General features: G+C 38.4%; 1 protein-coding gene across 1 annotated transcript; it reads right to left on the bottom strand.

The window, feature by feature from the left end:
* Nucleotides 1-1707: 1707 nt before the first annotated feature.
* Nucleotides 1708-23209, bottom strand: LOC139145022 (phosphatidylinositol-glycan-specific phospholipase D-like). Its single transcript, XM_070715924.1, has 19 exons — nt 22960-23209; nt 22305-22402; nt 21848-21958; nt 21576-21624; nt 21021-21081; nt 20065-20172; nt 19518-19545; nt 19159-19298; nt 17745-17943; nt 16678-16799; nt 15597-15783; nt 10783-10893; nt 10235-10318; nt 9800-9956; nt 9521-9582; nt 8800-8900; nt 7636-7850; nt 2098-2301; nt 1708-1718 (listed from the first exon to the last, which is right to left on the bottom strand). Exons 1-19 carry the CDS (start codon nt 23207-23209, stop codon nt 1708-1710), a joined length of 2298 nt encoding a protein of 765 aa, XP_070572025.1.
* Between the last annotated feature and the right edge of the window lie 1266 nt (nt 23210-24475).

Genomic DNA, 24475 nt, shown 5'->3' with positions numbered 1-24475 from the left:
TTACGCCATGTGCATCGATTTTCAGTGGGTTCAGTCGTCACCTAAGGCAAAATGTCATCGTGGTCAATCAAATCGAATTTATTATTGGCGGAATTATCTTGTTACAATGATAATGGATAACTGACTATGGTGGGAAGGGAACAGATTTTGTTTACTGTGATGGAATATATGATCTGGTTTATTTTTGACCTAGCATATTTCTGCTTTCTGCAAGCTTGTTAGTGTTATTATGGTCGGCTGATGCCGTGGGGGTCTGTCTGGGAAAGTTCAATACAGTCCCGTCAAAATGATGAAATCATACTTCGGGTAGCAGACAATCAACGTGTCATCGTGTGACATTGTAGACATCGTCATGCTTTTTCCTATTTTTCCTTTATAACTTTATGGAAATGTGGGTACGTAATTTTGCCTCAATAAGACCTTTCAAGTTGGCTAATTGGTAAGACTCCAGAATATTGGGCCCAGGTCAAACTGTAATACAATTCAACACTGTCCTAGGGGGCAGGGTTTATTTATATATCAGGAAAGACTCCCTTAGACGAGCGCTGATCTAAACCATATTAGAGAATGTGACCCAGTATTCTTCAGTTATGCCGGCTAATTTACCTTCGCCGCCGGACAAGGACGCACGGTCTCGCCAACGGGACAGTCAGAGGTGACGTGACCGGTCGGGAAGTGTTTCCCGCCGTAGAGGATGTACACCCGGCCGTCTTCGCCTGTACGGTAGAAAATGGAAGAGTTGCAAGCCTGACGGACTGCAAATGCTAACCTTGCTATATTTGATATGAAATGAAAGCAGCATGCACTTTCATATACAAAATATTAGTTGACATTGTAACACAGCACGATAAACGTCAGTTTTAACGGAAGATACATACAGAAGATAATGACCTTGGCCGCGTCAGTATCTCTATTAAAACGTAGGCCCACATCTATTTGTTCAACATACGATTCCGCGGTGCCTCATATCTATAAAAACAATTTCATGGTATGTTTGAGGACAAAATGATTATTTTGCACTTTTGTAGTGGGCACAGTGAAAGCGACATGATAAGATAATGGTTTAGACAGAATTGTCACACGATACTGTTTGTAAATATCGCCAACTTTACAACAAGTAGTTCAGTAACCTATTTTATATTTTAGTGACTTGCTTCTTATTCTTAAATTATAAAGACGTGGAAACTTCCAAATACGTATTTCAAACTATGTACTGTACTTATACAATTATTCTTTTATTGTAAAATGCCTGTTGTGTTATGATTTTAAACATTGCTACAGTTTGTCATAAACATAATATATGTATACATAATATATAGACATCTGTATATATTTTAATCATCATAACATGTTAATATATACATACATTTACAAAATTATAACATGTGTATATATATATATAAGTTTGTGGTATGAAATTTTGCTACACTTTGTCAGAACTGCGTCATACTCACCTCCTTTTACTTCTTCCGATAAATCGTCGATGTACAGAGGGGAGGCGATAACAAGATCGTCTGGAGAGAGAGAGAGAGAGAGAGAGAGAGAGAGAGAGAGAGAGAGAGAGAGAGAGAGAGAGAGAGAGAGAGAGAGAGAGAGAGAGAGAGAGAGAGAGAGAGAGAGAGAGGAGAGAGAGAGAGAGAGAGTGCTAGTGCGAAATTTATACTCCAAAAGTGACAAAAGTTCTCAGGTCAAAAGAGAGTAATATCGCTAACATAACTCTTTAAAGAAATACCGAGTCACAATAACATTAGTTGTGTAGACATGCCTTCGGAGTTTTTTTATTTCAGAATGGTCAAGACACCGTCAACTTGATCTCCCATTTACCACTGTGCATTCATAAAACATACTAGGCACTTTGTTAAACAGGCATTCCCATCATGTTTAAATATGATTGACATCAAATGATTGCTTTTAACCAAATCAAATGAAACGATACGTAGCTGTCATAAAACGTTTCTTTAAAGCTCTATCCTCCACTTCAGAGAACCTTTTCCGGTCAATAAAAGATCCCCAAATATATAAGCTGTAAACTCTTATACTATTGTTCTTTGCTTTTTTTAATCTCGATAAATGTCATCGTAATATCCCAACACCTACCTATGCTATCACCGTTTACATCATCCAGCAGGACACTGTCGCCAAAATGAGCGAAGTTTCGATTGCCATCTAAGCGGGCCAACTCTGTCGGGGCGCCCTTGCCGGGCATGCTGTCGAGCTCGGTAAGCTCTGTGACGTCATACAAGAAGACACTTCCTGCTTGCTTGAATGTTGTTGGAATGTCGATTACTGATCCTTTGGTGTCTACAACGAGGTGAAAGCAACGTGCAAAAATCTGAGTTGGAGGTAATAATCAGCTTTACTTGAGACGAAAATGCGAGAGGAGAAACAAATTTTGATGTTTAGAAAGCGTATATAAATTTTAACTCAGGGTGTGTGTTCAGTGTGTGAACATTACAGAAACTAAGTATGACCAACGTATGTAAACAGTCGATATCATTCAGTGAATCCATCTTTGGTATAATGCCTTATTACAGAATGAGAAAACGTGCTTATCATCAGTTGGCCACTCCAATAAAACTTTAGCCACAGTCGTTTGGAGAGCTATTCAGCGCTGGGACTATTCGCCCCATAGACGAGTGTACAGAAACGAGTGTATATCTCGCTTCTGTACCCCGTCTATGGGGCGAATAGTCCCAGCGCTGAATAGCTCTCCAAACGACTGTGCTTTAGCAAATAATATCACTATAAGTTTACAAATTCCACGTAAATTCTTTGAAAATTACAAAAATAGTTGACGCTAATAAGGGTGTTTTTCCATCACAGTCCATGTGATTTCAGTAACTTTTCAAAATATGAGTTGACATTAAACATGTTCTTTCATCAACACTTTTATTTTATTCCCGTAAATGTTTCTCGGCAAGTTATTGCTTGGCCAGCGACCACTGATTTGCGGTACGCTTTGCGTGTGCCTAGGCTGTGTTTGCGCTCAGCGTTCGCCTAACAGTGCTTTACGGTGACTTTTGACCTGGGCTAGAGATCACAAGGTCTACAATGTGGTCCTAAAAGAACGAAATTTTAGGTCTAAAGTAGGCATGGGTTCCGATATGCCTTCACACGCCCCTCACATTTCTCCGGACAGTACCGCCAGGACAAGGAAAACCTAAAGTTGTTTGTCGTTTATGCAATATTATCATTCTACTCTATAGAAATCAAACCTCGCCCGAGAAAACAAAGTTGAATAGGGCTGTACCGACATGGAACGGTAAGAGAGTTCGATCAGGCGTTTTACAAGCTGTTATTACAATGCTACTAATCTCCGGCCACCATCAGCGGATTGAATTAGTGAAGTCAACACGCAGCGTTATCTGGCATTCAGGGTGTGGACGTTATAAGATTAAACTTGATGAGGCGTCAACAGATTCAGTAAACGATCGGATGTGCATTAGGCTTCTCGATATCTTGTATCCCGGATGAGCTGCTGGTACACGGTCTAGGTGTGAACTTGAGATAGAATAAATACGAGAGAGCAGGGTAACTGTAGACAGAAAGTGACGATAAATGGAAACAAAATTTCAAATACATTTTTCAAGGTTTTCCCAGGAGGCCTCTAGCTATGTAAGCTTACTCTATCAAAACCCAAGCCTCAATGACTCCTTATGCCTGGCACTGCTGATTGATGCGAAATGGCATTGATTTTTGTCGACATACAACATACAAAAATGTAAATAATGCTCTTTATCAAGATATATCTGCAAATGGACAGATAAGAGGATATCTGTTTTAAGTTCGCCATTGATATTCCGGCACCCTGTGGCTTAACATGTACAGTAACCTCTAAACACGTGATATATGGTAACGGAACGCTGTTAAGATTCGACGAGGTCAAAGTTCGCTGTTCCCCCTCTCTGTAACTTTAAAAAAGTAGGTTTAAGTGAAAATAGATTTCAGCAAATTCTGTTGTACATGTCTGAAAGCACGTTTCTCCGTGAAAAACAACATCATAAAGCATGACTATAAGACATATTGTCGTAAACATGATGTTTTATGCTTGTGTTGGAACTGGAAAGCCAAGCGGGCAATTAATCTACTCGTGTACTGTGGTGTTCAATCCACGCCAAAATTACTACTTTCTATTTTACTATTCTGAATTCAATTATACAACTGGACATTCTGCGTCTCTTTCTACACTCTATTCTACATTCTACTTCTCGACCTGTGATTTCACCATTTCACAGTTTCACAATTCAACGTTATATTTCACAGTTCAACACTATTACTCTCTATTTTATTCTTCTAAAATTCATTTGACGATTTAACGTAACAAATTCTCGTTTTGCTTTCCAAACTGCCATGTTACAATTGCCATAAACGTTGAATCTGATGACTACATGTTCGCGCAAGCAGAATTCATTCTTGCGGGAGAATTGGGATTTTACAGAATTCGAATTCTTCATGTTAGAGCGACCTCTATCGATGTAGGATTGACATGTACAGAAACTCCGACTACGACTCGGACACCATACGTATACACGCCTGAAATGTATGGAGAGCAAGAACTCAACGCTGCTTCGACTACTGGCAGGGACGGTAAAAATTGACGATTTTGAGATATTGGGAATAGAAGTGTTTTACATGCTAATGTTTTGAATGTACTTTGAACACAATGGGTGGCGTGAACGCTGGTTGTAATTGCCTCAACCCTGCCCACTACGATTTGAAACTTTTCCCCTCCGTCCTGCTTTCCCCTCTGCCAATTCCCATCAGGAAACCTCCTCGCTCCCTCCTCCCAGCTCTACTAAAATCTTCACACTGCTTGCTTTGCATATTGAGTGCCCTCGCCATCGGCAAATCCCAAATAACGGAATCACATTTCTCTACCTGCAAACTGAATGTTTTTCAAATTGCCCAAGTGTGAACGAATGAAAAGTTCCCTGTCTGCCGAGCAGCTAAGAAACAATGCACCGACCGCCCGTTCCTCAGTCCGCTCGCCCGCCCGTCCAATCTGACAAATTGAAGAAACTGATCGGTTTAATACATTATTAATTGGTATCCCTGTATTGCCTTGCAACTTGACATATGGTACGCTTCAGTAGAAGTCTGCATAGAACTTCTCAAAGTGTTTTATAAGTTCATTGATAAATGATATAATAAATATTATATTACATTACGAAACAAAATACTGTGAAAAATAAATCAAGGAGTCGGACGTACGCCTATACGTGCTCTTAAGTGCACCCGGCCGGTCTGATGGCATTTGCGTAGAGATCTGCCGACAAAATCCTTTCAAATATCGCCATTTTGATCACAGCTGAGCTAACAGAAGCTAACTTCAACACGGCAGAAATATTATTAAGTATCAGTGATTGATCTAGAGAGAAATATCATCGATAAAGTTCTTTCGTTGGAGAATCGCGGGTAAATAATGCCAGCGTGGCAAATTTCCTGCACTTTCATAAATTTTCCCCGACAGCTCTGTAGCTTAATCATTTATCTACACATCAAATCCCTAGTTCCAGGTGACATAAACCCTGGCAGTTTTTTCTGCAAAGTTTTAGTTCCCAGTATCGACAGCTCATATAATTGCGTTGAAACATCACGTATTCTCGGCACACCAGGACACTGTGAGTCAGACAGTATGCAAATTTAGTACCGGCATTTGTTTTTCTGTCTACAAAATAATTGGAGATCAAGATAGAAATCAATTTGTCAACATTAAGACATATATCAGCTGTGTTGATATTGGGTGTCTTACTATACTGAGGGAGCAGACCGAGAGAACAAACTTAGGGACCGTTCAGTTTTACGGCCCGGGGGGGGGCGGCAAAATCCAGGGGGGGGGGTCATCATAATTTTGGAATCCGAGAAGGGGGGGGTCATCACTTTTTCACTGGTAGGAAAGGGGGGGGGGTCACACATTTTCAAAAACATAATACCTACAATAAGTTCACTTTTATGCCATGGCTATGATCGACCCTCTTTACCGGCAGGCCGCCTTCGGCGGCCCACTACAATAAATATACTTAAAAACTATCTACTGTTGATTGACCAATCAGAGTGCTCAATTCAGGGTGTTTTATCTACTCGTAAAGCCTTGGTCACCAAATTCCAGAAACGAATGACAGCACCGTAGTAAAGTACTGTCCAATCAAAAGTGAACATGTCATATTCTGTAGACATCTGGTACGTTTTAATATTCAAATTTGGTAACACAGCGGAAACCAGCTGCAACACAAAATCTGCTGTGCCCTAGGGCATTTATATAATGTGCCCTAGGGCATTTATAGGATGTTCCATTACATTGGAAGGCTATTTCACAAATAAAAGTTTTAATTCATATCCTAAACATGTTACATTGACAAAGGGGACGGTTGACGTAAAGACATTGAAAACGAAAATATATCAGTTAGGGGCGATAGTTTTTAAGTCGGATAAAACCCTCATACTCGGGCTCTTCTGGTATATAAAGTCCAACCCTACGATAAAATGTCTCGGCCTGCGGCCTCGACATTAACGTTGGGTTGGACTTTATATACCAGAAGAGCCCTCGTACTCGGGCTTTATCCTATACTTTATGTATTACGCATGACCCTCTTAACGGGCAGACGCCTTTGGCGGACCACTCCAATTAGGTTTACTTCATGCAATGGCCATGATCGACCCTCTTTACCGGCGGCGGCCCACTACAATAAATTGACTTTATTGTAATACCCCATGACCATCTTAACGGCCGGACGCCTTCAGCGGCCCTGTTCAGTAAAGTTTACTTCGTGCAATGGCCATGGTCGACCCTCTTTTACCAGCGGGCCACCTTTGGTGGCCCACTAGAATAAAGTTGACTTTACGTAATGGCCCATGACCCTCTTAACCGGAGGGCTGCCTTTGGCGAACCACTCCAATAAAGTTTACTTTATACAATGTCCATGGACATAAGTTGTCTATGGAAATGAAGTTCAAAATTGCCTTACAGTCGTCCTAATTAACAGACGTTTGCATGGATGTGGCTGAGAAGTTTGTGCACTGGCATCTCTGCTACACGAATAAAGTGCGTCGCGTACCGGAGTTCAAATCCAAACCGTGCGGGTAAATTTGACATATGGGTTTTGGTTATTTTTCAGCGGGGAGGGGGGGGGGGGTCATCAAAATTTTTCGTCTGACAAAGGGGGGTCATCATTTTTTCGCGAAAAATGCGGGGGGGGGGGTCTATATTTTTTTGAACACCGGCGACAAGATTTTGCCGCCCCCCCCCGGCCGTAAAAAACTGAACGGTCCCTTAATTCACGGAAAAACGGAAATAAACCCGTCAATCTTACCACTTACTATTGCTTTAAGAAACTCGTAATTCTATTTCTGTCAATCACTCAATTTGGGAAAACGACACTACTTGTAACTGTGCGCGGTTTGAAAGCACGCAAATGTTTTCTTTTCACAGAAGAACTGCAGGCAGGGAAGCGCCAAAGATCAAATCAAATACGGCGGACTATGATGAAAATTTACCATCTGGGACATTTTAAAAATGAGCCTTCTTGATTCGAGATAGAAACTGAACCGGTATAGATATACTGCTGCACTATCGATGTCACAGTTTATATCCCTTAAATGTTATGAATCTTTCAGAAACTCAGTTTGTGTTCTTACCGAGTGTGTTGGCACCAACAGCCATTATCCTTCGTTCGTCGCCAAATAACCGCCCTACGTCGACCGACGAACCCATCTTGGCGAACTCAACGTTTCCGGTGACGTTGAAGATATTGTGAAATGACCCGGATGACACGGAGTGATGTGAGTAGTCTGAGTAAATACTGAGTTTACCGACACTCTGCGTGTCTTGCTTTGAAAATGGACAGTCAGTACTGTGTAAAGACATAGACAGAAAAGGAAAAACACCGCGGCAATTTATGATGTGAAAAGTTTCGTCATCTGGAAAACTCTTTTACACTCGAATTTAAGGTGGAGCTGTGTGTTGCCAACACAGTTTGTTTTTCAAAGCAATATTTCTCATCAAAGATGACAAGGAAACCCCCTCATACTATATATTTTCAAAAAGCAGAGACCCTAAAGTTTAGTATGGTAGCAATAGTTTACTCGAAGGATGAAGAGGGTGTATATTTGGGGTAAAAAACCTCAATTTTGGTATTAATGATAAAAATTAATTTAAGTCAAAAACTTGACACTATTTTCTGAAATCTAATATTTCACTTGAAAGAAGAGTATATTTAGAAAAAAAAGACTATTTTATTTTGCATTATCTATCCTCATTCTAAAATGGCAAGGGTTGAAAGACTGACACTCAAAAAAGTGATTAAAAACATGATAAGCAAAATTAAAATGCCTCTTATTCAAAATGTAAGAACTTTATTGCAAAACAAAATAGTCGTTTTTTTATATAGCATTTAAAGAACATAATGTGAAAATTTCAGAAAATTTGACCCAGCCAGAGTGGAGTTAAATTCTTTGGAAATTTTAAAATTGGGAGGAAAAAGAAGCCAGGAAATCGGGTGATTTGCATACATTTACATACATTAACACTACTTTATCACGCAACTTACAACTGTTTGACAAGCTATAAGGTGAACCCAACCATATTTAATCTTGGGTTAAAAAATTATTTAAATTGAAAGAAAATTTGCAAAAAAGTGATTTGAGCAAAATACGCTGTTGGGTGCAGCGCCCCCTTAAAGGTATATGTTTCACATTATTTGACAGACTACAGCATATCGATGCCACATATTATCCATAACAGGGGGCTGGAAATCGTCGCTGGAGATTATACACAATAATAGAAATTTTTCGAGAACTTACGATAAATTGCAAAGACGGTAGTTCGGTTGTGACGTCATAAGCCAATTCTCCTTTTCTGTGACGTTCACCACACTTACGTCATGTCCCATCCAACCATATTGCTGGAAGAAAATAAAGCATATTCGACGAAAAGGTATTTTCTGTCGGAATATAAGTAATAACATGGTCCTTCTCTAATAGTTGAATGTTCGTTTTTGTATACGATGTACCTGATAACATCTAATAGGTTTAACTCGAGTGGGTCATTAGATATCACTCGGTCTAAACTTAAATGTCACAAAAGGCGCATCCTAAGAGCAATGTTCGTCAATTCTCGCGTGAGTTGACGTGTTTCAAAATGGCGATCATCATGGGCAGCAATTTTCATCTGATTAAAGCTATCTGAAAAGAAGCATTTTCAAATAAATGTTCGCTTTTCTTCGGAGGTCATCTGGTCATATAAGTCCATTGTCGAGAAGGTTGTGACGAATGACAATTTTTATTTCACGTTATCGACAAATACCTAGTCATAACTGCAACACCAATGTATACGACTGGAAGGCAATATTTTCAAAGCCATAGGAATACAGATAAACTCTCTCTCTCTCTCTCTCTCTCTTCTCTCTCTCTCTCTCTCTCTCTCTCTCTCTCTCTCTCTCTCTCTCGTGTTATATATTGTGCTGAATTCAGGTCGCTCTCGCTGCGCTCACTATTACTTTTGCTTGTTTCAAATTCTACACACCATATCTCCAGTTGCTAGAATCTGCAGCAGATGTGATGGATTCCCGCCAATATCTAGATGACCTATCAGAAGACAGAACGTCATGAATAAAATAACACCTATGTCAAAGTTGTGCTTCAGGAGAGCTCCACGCCGACAAACAACCTGAATATAAATCGTCACCTACTTTCTATTAGTTAAGGCATTAATTAGTACAATATCTCATAACACAGAACATAGATAAGGACTCAAATCAAAGAAAAATGAAATCATACAATATTTTATTCATTTTATGCTTACTCGTTTTAATGAACTCTTTATCAGCTTTCAGAATTGCCACAAAACCACGTTCCTCACTAACTGCTTCTCCATCCGGGATATTTGCTAAAGGGTTTCCAATAACAAGGTCCGGTCCATAATTGGCGAGAGACCAGCCCAAATTGCAAAACGGATACATCTTGTAAGGAAAAATATGGAAACTGCTGTTAACATTAACGATTCACATCTCGTCACCTTGAATGACAGACAGATTAGGAATGCTGCATGTCTTTGATATCAGCATCTCGTTACGTGGATCTAACCGTTTCAAAGGTGTTTCAGTGCCCCTCCTCAATAAATCAACAGTTGAATTATCATAGAAATATATATTGCACATGCATACAGCCGCAAAACCAAGCTTAAAACAATATGCAAACAAAGGATGACAAAGATGCTGTTCTGCACCCTGTTACATACCGTGCAATTCAAGGTCAACATAGGTCGGGAAGACAGTTGAAACTTGCCAGAGGACATCTCTCCGTAGAACACGTAAACTTGACCCTGTATGGTGTGACCGAATGACAAATACATGTATCTTAAAGCCTGAGTATAAAGTCAATTATCGGCTAAAAAATATGAATAGCCCATGAAAGCACATGCATCGCGTTATGGATAATTATTAGGAATTTAGTGAGTTTCCATGAACTTTACTTATCCACGGAGATCTGCTTGTCGTTGTGAATTCTGGATACTGTGGTTGCTGTTTTCGTAAACATAAAATAGTACACAGGTACGTACAAAGACATAGATACATACATAGATACAAACATAGATACATACATAGATACATACATACATAGATACATACATACATACATACATACATACATACATACATACATACATACATACATACATACATACATACATACATACATACATACATACATACATGCATGCATGCATGCATGCATGCATGCATGCATGTATACATACATACTCTACAATACCAAATTTTTGTTCACCTCATACGTCAGTGTCTTTGAACCGACGGAAGGAGCGCCAACAGCCAAATCTGCGACGTCATCCTTGTTGATGTCAATAATAGCCACTGACATTCCAAAACGACCATTTTTCTGGAAAATGTATAATGTTATTGACTGTTACAAAGAGAGAAGCAACATATCTATGCCAATTCGTTGGAAAATGGAATATATACTTTGAATGAGAAAACTACACGAACAGTATCATTAAATAATAATGTCAATAATAATAAATATATAATAAGCATTAGGAAAGAAATCTCCATGCAAAATACTTATATATATATATATTATATATATATATATATATATATATATATATATATATATATATATATAATATATATCCTGCAATCTTCAGACAAACAGTCACAACACATACACGCGTGTGTATGTGTGTATCTTTGTGTTTTTATATTCATTAATATTCATCATATATTCATCAATATTCATCATGCGTGTATACCATCTATATGACATGTATCCATCTATATCTGTATAATATATATATATATATATATATATATATATATATATATATATATATATATATATATATATATATATATATATATGAGTTCTACTTTACCTGAACTCCTTGTCGTATTATATCAGCTGATTTGTTTAAGTCTATATCATTCAAACCACATTGAATTTCTGCGCATGTCTGAGTCCAGTGAGCATCGTATGTCGTTCGCTCTGTGAATTTTTATTCTTTTCACCTTAGTTTTTGACTTTTATGGTTATTTTCTTCGGTTTGCTGTGTATCCTGTCTACTGTATGTACTGAAGTTATTCGTTGGGTTGTAAGGACTATTTCAACACCAGTTTTCTGATATTCCTGTGGACTTCATCTACTACCTGTTTCACCTCGTGGTTCGACGTTCGTGCCTGCTGCCTGTATCACCTCGTGGTTCACGCTGTTATTCCATTGCCAATTCAATACTAGGTGAGAAACAGAGATTTACTTATACTGGTCTACCCAAACATGTCAACAGAAGATATTATCTGCGACAGTTGCTACAGAAACATTTTGCTCAATGCCACAATATTTCAGTGTCTAGAGTGTGTGGAATTCTACCTGTGCGAAGATTGTTTCTACTGCACGGAAACACACATAAATTCCAGCAGTCCGGAATCAGGCGGATACAGCGGACAGTACATAACAACTACGAAGAGTGGTCATATCGGAAGTGAACATATCTTCAAAATTATATTCGTCAAAATATACACGCCGTCTAGTAAAATTCCGAAGTCATTTCAAGAATAACTTGTAAATTCACGGTGATGTAAATATATAACTCTGGCTTTTTCACTTTACTAATTTTGAAGAACTCTTGTGACGACAGGTGGGTTTGTACCCATACGCAAATACGTGCAGATTCTGTCGGTATAGCGAGTGCTTCAATCTTCTATTGTCGTGATTGCCTGCCCACCTCATCGGAATTTTCATAATGGCTAGCTCGGTGACACCTGTTCTAGTAACTTTGTTTTCATTGTTTTGTTGTGCCGCACCTTTGAAATTCGACATTCCCTTTCTAAGTATAAACCAATGGTCAACATATAACCAAGAGCTCTCAGATGTCATAAACCCAATGCACTTTGAACTTTGCCAGAATCAAATGAGTCCTAAAACAGCTGGGGAACAATTCACTGTGTTACTTGGTTTCCCTGTCTTCCAAACCCGAGCTGGTGGACAATGAAAAGAGCTCGTATTATCGAAGCCATGAACCAAAGACTTTGACTGAAGCCAAAAGAAAGAAAAAATGCATGCGAAGAAAGGCATATGGTACGGATGGCACGGAAGAAGACAGAAAAGCTTTTCGCGAAGCGGTCAAGATCGTAAGTTACCTCAAGAAACAGAACAGGGCAAATAATATTGATAAGTCGACGATTCACCAAGAAAAACTCTATAGAAATAACTTTTTCGCTTTTGCAAAAAAATGTACCGCTGGTGATTGACAACTGTACCAACAAAACCGACATTTACAAAACAGGAGGCTAATTGCATTTTATCCATCAAAATATGCTAATGAAGCTGTCATTAATTTGACACAATATCTTGGTTCCCCTGGATACTAACAACACAAAATACGTCATTTGATCTAAGTCCTGTTAGACCAAAGATGTTAAGCACATTTTGAAATCAAAGAAATCTAAATCGGCGCCAGGTGATGATGGAATTCTTATGGGCTTCTTAAAAAGCTACCAACTACTCATCGATTTCTAGCAACTATGTTCACAAAACAGCTCCATTATGGTGATCCACCAGAATCATGGTCTCAATGCCGTATTCGTTGCTTTATAAAGGTGGTGACTCTCATGACCCGTCTAACTTTCGAATGATAGCTCTTACATCTTGTATTGGTAAATGTATCATCAGATACTAACGAACAGATCACTAAACTACCTTTTAATGAACAATCTCATTGACAATACAACACAGAAAGCTTTTCTACCTGGTATCAGTGGTTGCATTGAACATTCTCGATGCTTAACAGAAATTGTTGCTGATGCTAGACATAAAAGAGAACAGTTCATGTAACATTCTTTGATTTAGCCGATGCATTTGGTTCAGTTAGTCATCAGTTAATCAAACACACTCTTGAGAGGAATGGATTCCCGCCAGCTGTTGTACAATATGTTGATAGATTATACAGTAGACTTTCTGGTTATGTTCAAGGTCCAGGTTGGAAGTCTGACCACTTTGCATTTAGAAAGGGCACGTTTCAAGGTGATCCATTTTCACCTGTTCTTTTCATTCTCGTGTTCAATCCAATAATACAGTATCTCAAACAATTTGAAAAATCCCATGGTTATGTTCTTAATGATCAAAAAATCATAACCCTTCCATACGCTGATGATTTCATTTTTGTAACAAATAACAAGCGTAAGCATCAGAAATTGATGGATGAGGTTCAGAGGATTACAAAAACAATGAATCTACATTTGAAGCCATCTAAATGTAAGACCCTTTCAATTTGCAGTGGTCAGGCTAAAGCTGTGCCATATTATATTGACGATAGTCAAGTAGCTTTGGTTAAAGACGCTCCCGAAAAATTTCTTGGTTCATGGATTACTTATTCAGGTACATCACAAGCGGCTTTCGCCTTAGTAAAAGACAAAATTACCAGTATGTTATCAAATATTGATTCTTCATTAGTAAGACCTGAATATAAGTTGCATGTATATTCCAAGTATATGCTTTCTTCAATTAGGTTTATGTTAACTGTACATGATCTGACAAAATCACAAAGAAGCTTTCTAGATAGTATTACAACTAAATATATCAAAAAGTGGTTAAATATTCCTTCTCATGGTGCCACTTCGGCAATTATTTACAGTCAACAGGGGCTTGCCATTCCGCTCATCTCCCAGGTGTACAGTGAATGTCATGCACATACTGTAGCACACTGTCATATCAGGGCAGATGACCGGGTTATGGCAGCCATGAATGCCACAATAGCACGGAGGAATCTTATAGTAGGAAATCATATGGCAACATTGAAGCTGCTGCCATAGCAACAGATGCTGTTAATGCAGCAACAGGTAGTAAGTGGGACCATGTGAAGGAAAACATCAAACAAATTGTTACAACAAAATATCAGTGTCATTGGATGGATAAAATAAAATCTCTGGTTGTTCAGGGAAAATTCCTGGCGCTTCTTGCAGAAGAAAAGTCAGACATTACATGGAGAAGCATTATCTATAACATGCCAAAAAAAATCCTCAGCTTCGCAGTCAGAGCAGCTATTGACTGTCTTCCAACGTTCAATAATCTACATAGATGGGGTAAGAAAATTTCCTCAAAGTGTAAACTTTGCGGTAATACCCAAACCCTTCATCATGTTCTGAATGGCTGCAAAATCATGCTTGAACAGAATAGATACACGTGGCGACATAATAATATTCTGAATTATATTTTTGAAATTTGTTCTTCATCAGTTATGGACACATTATCTATTAACGCCGATTTACCAGGTCATACAAAAGGTACCATCCCGCACAATGTTTTACGTACACCTGACCGTCCTGATCTTGTTATTCTTTTCAGTAATGTAAAAAGAATGATCATTTTTGAACTGACAGTACCATTTGAATTTAATATCGAGAGACGTCATAATGACAAATGCATGAAATATTCCCATCTTGTTAACTCTTTACAAACTCAAGGTTATTCGACTGAACTCATTTGTTTTGAAGTCGGGTCGAGAGGACAAATAACGACAGACAATAAACTCAGACTTCTACAACTTCTTAAGGCACTGAAATTAAGTAAACAGCATAAAACAGTGATACGTGATATCAGTAAACTATGCCTTATCTCAAGCTATTGCCTATTTCATGCCAAAGATGAACCATCATGGTGTGAGGCTTCAATATTGTCTTCTTCCAAAAGTGCAACTACTAAATAGCATTGTATATGTACATTTACCAACCAATCTATATGTTCATCTGTATTACACAGATTTGCTTATGTTTTGCGCAGGTTTTTCCTTGTCAAATGTTTTATTGCTTGTTTTTTTTTTTTGGCAAGATGTTATACGTCATGTTCTTCATTGTTATTGTATTGTTTTGTTTGCCCTGCCTCTTGCCAGTTCGAGGAACATTTTGCCTTTCTCATATTCGGCTGAGGACCTGGGTTTTATTGTGTATCTTCTTTTTATTGATTATGAAATAAAAAGTGATTTATATATATATATATATATATATATATATATATATATATATATATATATATATTATATATATATATATATATATAATATATATATATATATATGAGTTCTACTTTACCTGAACTCCTTGTCGTATTATATCAGCTGATTTGTTTAAGTCTATATCATTCATGGGGAGGCCATTTTTGGAACCAAAGATGGCGTAAACGCGTCCAACCTGATAGTTGCCACGGACACTGTATCCAGGACAACCGATAATCAAATCCGTATGGCCATCATTGTTCAAATCTCCGGTGATCAAGGCCCTGTTGGATTAAATACGCAAATCTTTATCTGACAGTAAGATTAATTCGGCAGGACATATTGTTGAAAAAGAACTCCGATTGAGACATACGATAGATTTTCTTAGACTTCTTTGATCACATGAAGACAGCTATTTTGCAATGCCTTAAAGGTATACTGTCACTTGTTCCAATTTTACCACAGCTACCATGGAAAGAGAAAATCTAACCAATCACAGATTTTAAGCGGGTGGCCGCTTTTTAAAAACAGCGCCCTCAGATGCGCATTTTGAATACCAAGGAACGCCCCTTTGACCATATATGGGCATATTTAGATTACAGGTGTAATCTAAATATGCCCATATATGGTCAAAGGGGCGTTCCTTGGTATTCAAAATGCCAATGTGAGGGCGCTGTTTTTAAAAAGCGGCCACCCGCTTAAAATCTGTGATTGGTTAGATTTTCTCTTTCCATGGTAACTGTGACAAATTTGGAACAGGTGAAAATATACCTTTAACACCCTATGTATAAATGACGTCACGAGAAAACTGCATTTGGGTACTTGTCGACGATGATTAGACGGCGCTTTTAGGACCTGCTGGTATGCCATATCCTTTTGAATAATATATAAAATGGTTATAAGGAGAAAAATAGCAGTAGTTATATAATAACAAAGGTTGCCTTATGTATTTAATAAAGTAGGTTTTCTGCTCTCACTCATGCGTGACACCAATTCTAAATTCAACAGTCTCAACTACAACACAGAAAAGACCATGGGGCAATGTAGCCGAGTTGCCAATTAACTTAAATCTGATTACGTGAGTGAAAATATACCATTGAACACACACACACACGCACACGCATATATGTAGGTCGAACAATGAAAAATTCACTCATCTGAAGGGAAGACGTACTTACGTGCCGCAATGTGCGTAGGGCGTGGTGACGTAATACGTTGCCGTTGGATACACCACACTAGCATCTTTAGAGTAACCGATATGGTTGTTGCTATGGTCACTGTTCACCAATAATAATCTCTCCTACAAAAGAAAACGGTGAATTTCAAACGTAATTTTCGCGAGTGCATATTGACGTCACATGACTTGACAAACATATTAAGATCTTATTGGAAACTGGACCAAACTATCATCCATTTGTAATATCTAGGGGTTAAAAAAACGATGCCACATTATGAATCTGTCCAACAATGACACAGTCACTTTGAAACTCGATTTTCAGTGTGTGTACATTGACGTCATATAATGTCGATACATACAATCTTATTGAAAACTGGATCAAACTGTCATCATTTGCATTTTTTATGATACCAAAATGTCACCAATTACACATTATTCTAAAGAATTGGCGATGGCCAGTATATTCCACATTATGTAGTACGATAACACGCGTGCATTGAACCTGCATATGGCCATCAACAAATGTCACATGTATGTATGTATGTATGTATGTATGTAGGTAGGAAGATAGGTAGGTAGGTAGGCAGGCATATGTGTGTCTGTCTATCTGTCTGTCTGTCTGTCTTCCTGTATGTCTTTGTATGTGCAACATATGTATCCATTTGTATACGTATCTGTACTCATCAGGACTACGATCTCCACTAACACAAATAACATATGATTCAATTTGAATTTGCAAGGTCCACTTTCAGCTTTTGTATTTTATAATATATAAAACATCGAATATAGCTCATTTTAAAAAGAAATGGCAGCATCTCCCACTCCCCTAACTCTGTCTCTTTCTATCTCTGTCTCCGTGTCTCTGTCGGTCCTGTCTGTCGGTCTGTCTGTCTATGTCTCTGTCTCCCTCCCTCCCTCCCTCTCCCTCTCTCTCAGAATCACTGAGTGACAAATCGGTAATTGATTGTGTAATATAGAGGAACTCAATATATTAAGTAGAGATCGTAATTCCGTGATAGAATTGTTCTACAAAGGTAATGACAATGACAATACAGAAACCAAGATCACCTTTATTTCATTAGACGGGTAAATTCGAATGCCTTTGTCTGTTCTATTTATGATGACGTCGTCGATGTTTAATGAGTGTTGCTTGATTTCACGAAAGACAGGTCTGATGGTGTGTGCGTTTCTTGTTAACTCCGTCAGCGTGGTCGTGGCGTTGGCCTTGCATTTGATTCGTAACGGATTAACAGGGAGGTCACACATACTGAAGAACAAGATAGCAGGTGTGAAAAATGTCAGAATACGACTTTGTTGAACGCCTCGGCGCTTGCAATACGGACAAGACAATTTTGACGCCACTATCGAAAAATCTGCATTGCATGAATGTTATCTTTCCCCGAATAAAAACTTGAAATTTTCATCGAGTTCTATGATGTGCTTTCTCTTGTACCACAGGTATAGATGAAACAGGCTGTCATAGAGGGCGCTCTTGAAAATGTTTCTTGAGCTGTGGGGACACCAAGCTGCGGCAGTGTGTATTATATGTCTATCTTTCAGTCTTTCAGTTGAAGTCTACAGAAACTGTAATTTTTGAAATTTTTCGGCCAGCCTGGATTAATTTATTTCCAGGTCCGTGTCACATCGCCTCTTGTTTGATGTTTTACAAAAGAATTATTAGATGTGACTTTTGGTTGTTTTGTGTTTGAAATGTGGTTTCTTGTAACGTTCCTAAATCGTGTCGAAACGACCAGTTTTTATTGGTACGTGTAATATCCACTGTTCTTCTTAACGACTAAATTTCCCTTGATTTGGAAATTTGTCAACAGTGATTTTATCAATTTTGCTCTGGACTACAATGTCTTTGTCAATCATGATGATTTCATAATTGTACAGAGTACGATGCGTTCGAAAAGATAATACTTCCTATTTCAACGTGGTTTACGAGAAGATTTGGATCGTTATTTAGTTTGTAGAACAAGAATGATAAACACATTATTCAAAGGTGCAGCTCATGAATCTTTATTACCTATCAGAAATTTTCTGGAATGTGCCTCGGGGACAAATATTCGGACTCGGCTTTTACAATTCTTATCTAATCTAATACTTGTAGGGGCTCATTTTGAAGCTCTTAGTGTGAGAAACATTTTCATCGTCTTAGTTTTTCAAAAATATAATATTTTATTTTTCCCCATAGAATTAACACAGGGATGGCTGCCATTTTGAATGTCAAATATCGGTAAATGTTACGTAACTGTTTCTCTTGTTCCAAACGCCTGATTTTTATTCTTGATTTTGAAAGTGAATGGTTGAACGTTTCACTGTGGAAAGTTTGAGCAATAGTTTGGCTCTTTCATTTTCGAGGTGCATACTACCTTGAATGGAAAGAAACTCCTTTTCATAAACTTCATAGGAGAAGATGTGCCGGTGATAAACCGCCTGTTTTTTTCAGTCATGTTCGTTTTTGGTATCATTTGCATACCTGGTTCCGTGATCTAACATGAAAACCATCTCCTTCCAGACGTTTTGGGTCCACGTTGCCATGTCATCAACTCCTCCCAGGAAGTGTGTCTGGTATTCTTCAAGGATATAAGGAGACGACCCGATGAAAAATGGGAAAGCCTGAAAATATACAATCAATTGCTAATGATGCTATCACCGGAAAACATGATTGGAACTAATATGGGATAATGGGATCTTCATATCTTTCAAATTTCGAAAGCGGTTAGAGATGGGTTTTTTTTTCAAACCCATCATGTAGTAAGGGTCAGCAAATCGTAAAGTCTAACAATAAACACAAAACAACGTGATACAATAAAGACTATCGGTATTGCTATATACCTTAGCCATAATCAGCTTCTCACTAAGTCTGTAATCACAGGCAGAAAGAAAAGTTTATCGTTAAAAATGAATTTACAGTAACCCTAACGAAGAAAGCGCTTGTTTAGAATTGTTCCGAAGAATGAAAAAAAACAAACAAACTAAAGTCACAATTTGCGACAATTCTGGCGATGTTTTGGTTTCTTCTTAACTTATTTCAATTCAAAAGAATACCCTCTGTCGTCACCGATTTGTCCCGCGGACACGAGTGTTCATTTATAAGGCAATATAGTCACTGCTCTGAGTCTTATGGATGTAAGTGTTAGCCATAGTTTGTACGGAATCGGTAACTAATGCATAATGTGAGCAAAAAAAGGCGTATTTGTGTGACAGAGTTTGTGACATCGTCTTTGTGTCTGAACAGCACGTAGAAATCTTTGAAAAGTTGTTGCAGCATTTTTCACAAGCAAGTCATGTAAAAACAAAGTAACGAGAAAAACTATTGAAAGAGGGCGATTGGTCTCAGAAGACAATTCAATCATGAACATTACAACTTGTGTTTCGGTACCTTTCCAGAAACATCAGTGCCGTGCATTCTTCCAACATGGCCGCGTCGACTGTGTCATTATGGAAATAATCCCTGTATATGGCCACCAGGTCTTGCACTGGTATATACCTGAATTTAAACAAACAAACAAACAAACAAACAAACAAACAAACAAACAAACAAACAAACAAACAAATAACAGCGTTGCGCGAGAGCAAAGGGCGCGCTGTTTGTAATTCACGGTCCCATATCATATAGAAGGACCGTGGTAGATTCATACCTCGACGTTCGAACGTACACACATAATTTTATATATGCTGGACATGGGTTGATATACTTTGTTCACCAAATCTGTGCAACTTTTTCTCGCTTCCTTTACGTAATTAATGGACGTACTTACTGTGTATTTTGCCATCATTTCGTCGTTCAGGAGTAAGTTGATACATGTATTACAGACCGAAGTCGGAATGAACTTACATGCCATCTGTGACCTTAATGTAGAACACACCTCGGGGACAGATTTCGAACTCTCAAATTTCTACAATTCTTTCCCAATCTACCACTTGTGGGGCTCATTTTAAAGCTCTTGGAGAAAGGAAAACTTTCACCGTCTTAGTTTCTCGAGAATTCAAATCTTATTTTCTCCCATAGAGTTTACACAGTGACGGCGGCCATTTTGAATTTCAAATATCGCAAAATGTTTGGTGATTTGTTTCGCTAGTCCGAAACTTTGCACGGTAACCCCCGAATTTTATTGTTGATTTGGTAAGAGAATGCTTGAAAGTTTCATGAGGAAAATTTGATCAAAAGTTGAAGTCTTTCACTTTCGATCTGGACACTTTATTTCCATTTTTTCTTACGGCCGCATGACTTTCTTGTAGTGCTCGGCATTTCGACGTAACACAGTACCAAGTATGTCTAGCGAATAGTGTGACGTTGATGGCGCACTTACCTTGTACCTAGAAGGCATTACTTACCACTCAGACAGGACGTCAATGTAACTCATATCAAACTCAAAATAACTGATCATGTCACTGGCTGATAAAAAAACCACAAAATACCTTCGTCAATATGCTTATCGATTTACTAGGGCAGTAGCTGTAACTTTTGATGATTTTTCACTCTTTGTGTGTAAATTAATTTCTTATTCTACTCTCCAAAGCATGTTGAGATACATGTATATGTTCAACGGGTTGCATTGCTATTGTTGACCAGTGAATGTTTATCCAGTCTAGACTGGTTTCAGGTAAAAACAATAACAGTGCACATTCAAGTATACATGCTATGTTGAAAAGTTTAATAGAGAGTATTCAAAAATGCTTTGGGGAGTAGAACAGGAATTTACACTTGAAAAACTGGTCAAAATTGGTCATCATAAGTTAGAGAGAGAGAGAGAGAGAGAGAGAGAGAGAGAGAGAGGAGAGAGAGGAGAGAGAGAGAGAGAGAGAGAGAGAGAGAGAGAGAGAGAGATGGCTTCAGTAATGTCCAGGGTATATTTATTTACACCCTAGTAAAAATTACAAGATACGTACCTGGATCACCAACTTGATGTGCATCTGGAAAGGATCCATGAAAGTTTACCTGGGAAACAAAGAGATATGGAACTGTGGATTTCCGTGGTCGTCAAGGTAACAAACTACTGTTTATTTTATTGAGTCATCGTTACACTGCCGACAGTTTTGAATCATGAATGATACTTGTAAGTTGAAAGAGGATAGCGGTCGACGAATGGATTTTGAAAGTGGATGAAAGGCGATTAGTATAATTTCACTCTCAAGACTGATAATTCATGTTCCGGGCCTACCTTGCCCATGGTTGTAAGGAATCCCTGCTTGATAACTTGGCTGTGCCATGACACATCGGCAACCTGGTGGGACGCCACTCCGAGAAGGAAAACCACCATTTTCTCAGCATGCTACGATCAACAAGAGTAAAAGCTGAGTGTGTTAGTTTTGTAACATTAACCTCTCAATTTGCTCTAGTCACGAAATAAAATAAAAAGAAAGAAAAAAACAGCACAACAGACAGAACGAAAGAAAGAAAACTCGACAGAAACAAAGTAAGAAAGAAAAGAAAGAAAGCATGACAGAAAGAAAGAAAAACAATCATATAGAAAGGAAAGAAAGAAAGAACAGAAAGAAAAGACGACAGAAAGAAAGACGTAGACAGTTAGACAGACAGAAAGTCGTGTACCTTCTCCATGTTGGAGAGCTCGTAATGAGCAGGAAATGATGAGTCTAATGCCAAACTTTTGACCCTACCTCATCCCATGGTCTTGGGTATGTTTTCCTAATATGATCAATGGTTGCCTTGAGGAAAGGCGTCCAGTGAGTGGCGTCAGAAACGAAGTGATATTTTTCTGTTGAGAATGAAATAATACAATACGACTGACATGGTAATGGTTGATACCGGTTTCTTATTCAAGTAGCATCAAAAGAAATCCGGGTGAATAATGCTGTCTTTACGGCGATAAGGAATTTGTATACCGATTTTCCTCTCCAACGGGAGTTAACATTAACGGTAGCGGTCTTTTTGAGTTTCAAATAAGAGTGCATCTGGTCCGATTTATGTCGACCCCCCTCCCCTCCAAAAAATACGACAACAGATTCAAGGAACTGATGGCAATTTTGATGTGCACCTGTGGAAAGAGTGGGCGAGGTTTAAGTATAATGCGATCTAGCTCAAGAAAAGTATTCTCATACTCTACATTATGCTTTGCTGCTTGTTTCTCTACTGTCTATGGTTTCTCTACCTCTTTATTAGTACAACCACTCTATTTTGCAATTAACTTTGACTAGGTGAAAGAGCCAATGAACTTTGACGAGTGAAAGAGGAGACGCGTTTGTCTTGAATGATCTGGAGACTTTAGGATTGCAGGACAGATAATAAAGATCACTGGTATAGTTGTAGTCGTACCTTGTCGACACAGTGGATCAAAGAAGGTGTCTGGGAAAACGTTGGCAGCCTGTAAGGCGTCTTGGTGTTTTAAGAGAAGCTGTAAGATTTGAAACAGAAGTTCAATGGAGTTTCTTTTTGTGCCATTATCAGTGATCCACTGTACTTTGGCGATGGTGATGACATAATGATCAATGTCGTCTGTGTCACCTGCCGATTTGAGCAAATTAATTTGCCAGTGAACATGGAAATGTAGTGAACGAGTGGACATAAATAAATAAATCCAACTGTTCGCAATGAGTTGATAAACGCTGTCCGTTTCATGTCGTGCAAAACTACACCAGTTTTATGTTTATATGTACTTTCTGGACAGAAAACTCCTTCAGTCATTTAAAAGTACTTGTTTTTTGTGAAGTTCTAAATTGTTCTTACCTGTCTATAGTCGACACCTTTTGATTCCTCTTCTAAGAACTCAGCAGCCCTGTGCGCTGTCACAATATGAATTTAATATGCAATATGGATATTTTACCCCGTAAATTTAATTGACTTTATTTGGTTGAAATTGAATTTGAAAATAATCTGGAAAAAAGGTTGTCAACGTTTTTAAAAAAGCTGATATGAATAGAACTGGCTCATTGAAGTACAGTCATCTTGTATGATATGTTGCGTTATGATGAGCTCTAGGTCCAGTGAAAGCTCGACTGAAATTAAACTAATTAAACTCCAATTGCGGTTATGCCAGAACGCACCTCGGGGACAGACATTCGGACTCTCAAACTTTTACAATTCTCTTCTGATATACCACATGTGGGGGTTCATTTTAAAGCTCTTGGTGAAAGAAAACTTTTCACCGGCATAGTTTTTCGAAATTCGAAAATTTTTATTTTTCTCCATAGAGTTAACACAGGGATGGCGGCCATTTTGAATTTCTAATATCGGTAAATCTCGGGTAATTTGTTTCTCTATTACCAAAATTTGCACGGTGACCCCCTATTTTATTCTTGATTTTTAAAGAGAATAATTGAAAACTTCCTTGAGGAAAGTTAGAGCAAAAGTTTAAGTCTTTCACTTTCGAGGTGCATACTACCTTAAGCCACTGAAAACACTGTGCCCATGCTACACCGTTGTACAATTCGACATTTTCAACTAGGGCAAGTTTCTTTTTATAAACTTAAGGCTCCCTGATTCTACCGTAAAAAGGTATTGGACATAAGCTATAAGCTATCCTGTTGGCGGCGCGGCGAAGCCGCCTTATAATACAACGTAGTATGTTCTCAAAGGTGCAGCGCCCTCAGTGCTAACACTCACCTTATGACCTTCCCACCTTTGGAACGGTCGTTGGAGGGTATGGGACAAAGTGACAAAGTTCAGTACTTTAACGCTTAGTTCGAGTAGTTAGACTAAGTGTACAAAGTATTCGAAAGGCGGGCAAATACATCTCTTTGCTTCACTTACCTATTTCAATGTGAGTGGTAACCCCACAGGCAAGAGATTTGTAGTCTGCAATTTGTACACAGGCACAAACTGTGACGATCAG

This window comes from Ptychodera flava, chromosome 1 (genome assembly GCF_041260155.1).
Source record: "Ptychodera flava strain L36383 chromosome 1, AS_Pfla_20210202, whole genome shotgun sequence".
Lineage (NCBI taxonomy): Eukaryota > Metazoa > Hemichordata > Enteropneusta > Ptychoderidae > Ptychodera > Ptychodera flava.
Note: the sequence above shows the minus strand (reverse complement) of the source record. Positions and strands in the feature narration are given on the sequence as shown.

Excerpts from the sequence above, each read along its gene's own strand:
- LOC139145022 (XM_070715924.1), bottom strand. The coding sequence starts at position 23,209 with ATGTCCACTCGTTCACTACATTTCCATGTTCACTGGCAAATTAATTTG. Across the intron at positions 21,625-21,847 it reads TCCTTACAACCATGGGCAAG|GTAAACTTTCATGGATCCTT; the intron begins GTAGGCCCGGAA and ends TTTGTTTCCCAG. Across the intron at positions 10,894-15,596 it reads TAATACGACAAGGAGTTCAG|AAAAATGGTCGTTTTGGAAT; the intron begins GTAAAGTAGAAC and ends TACATTTTCCAG.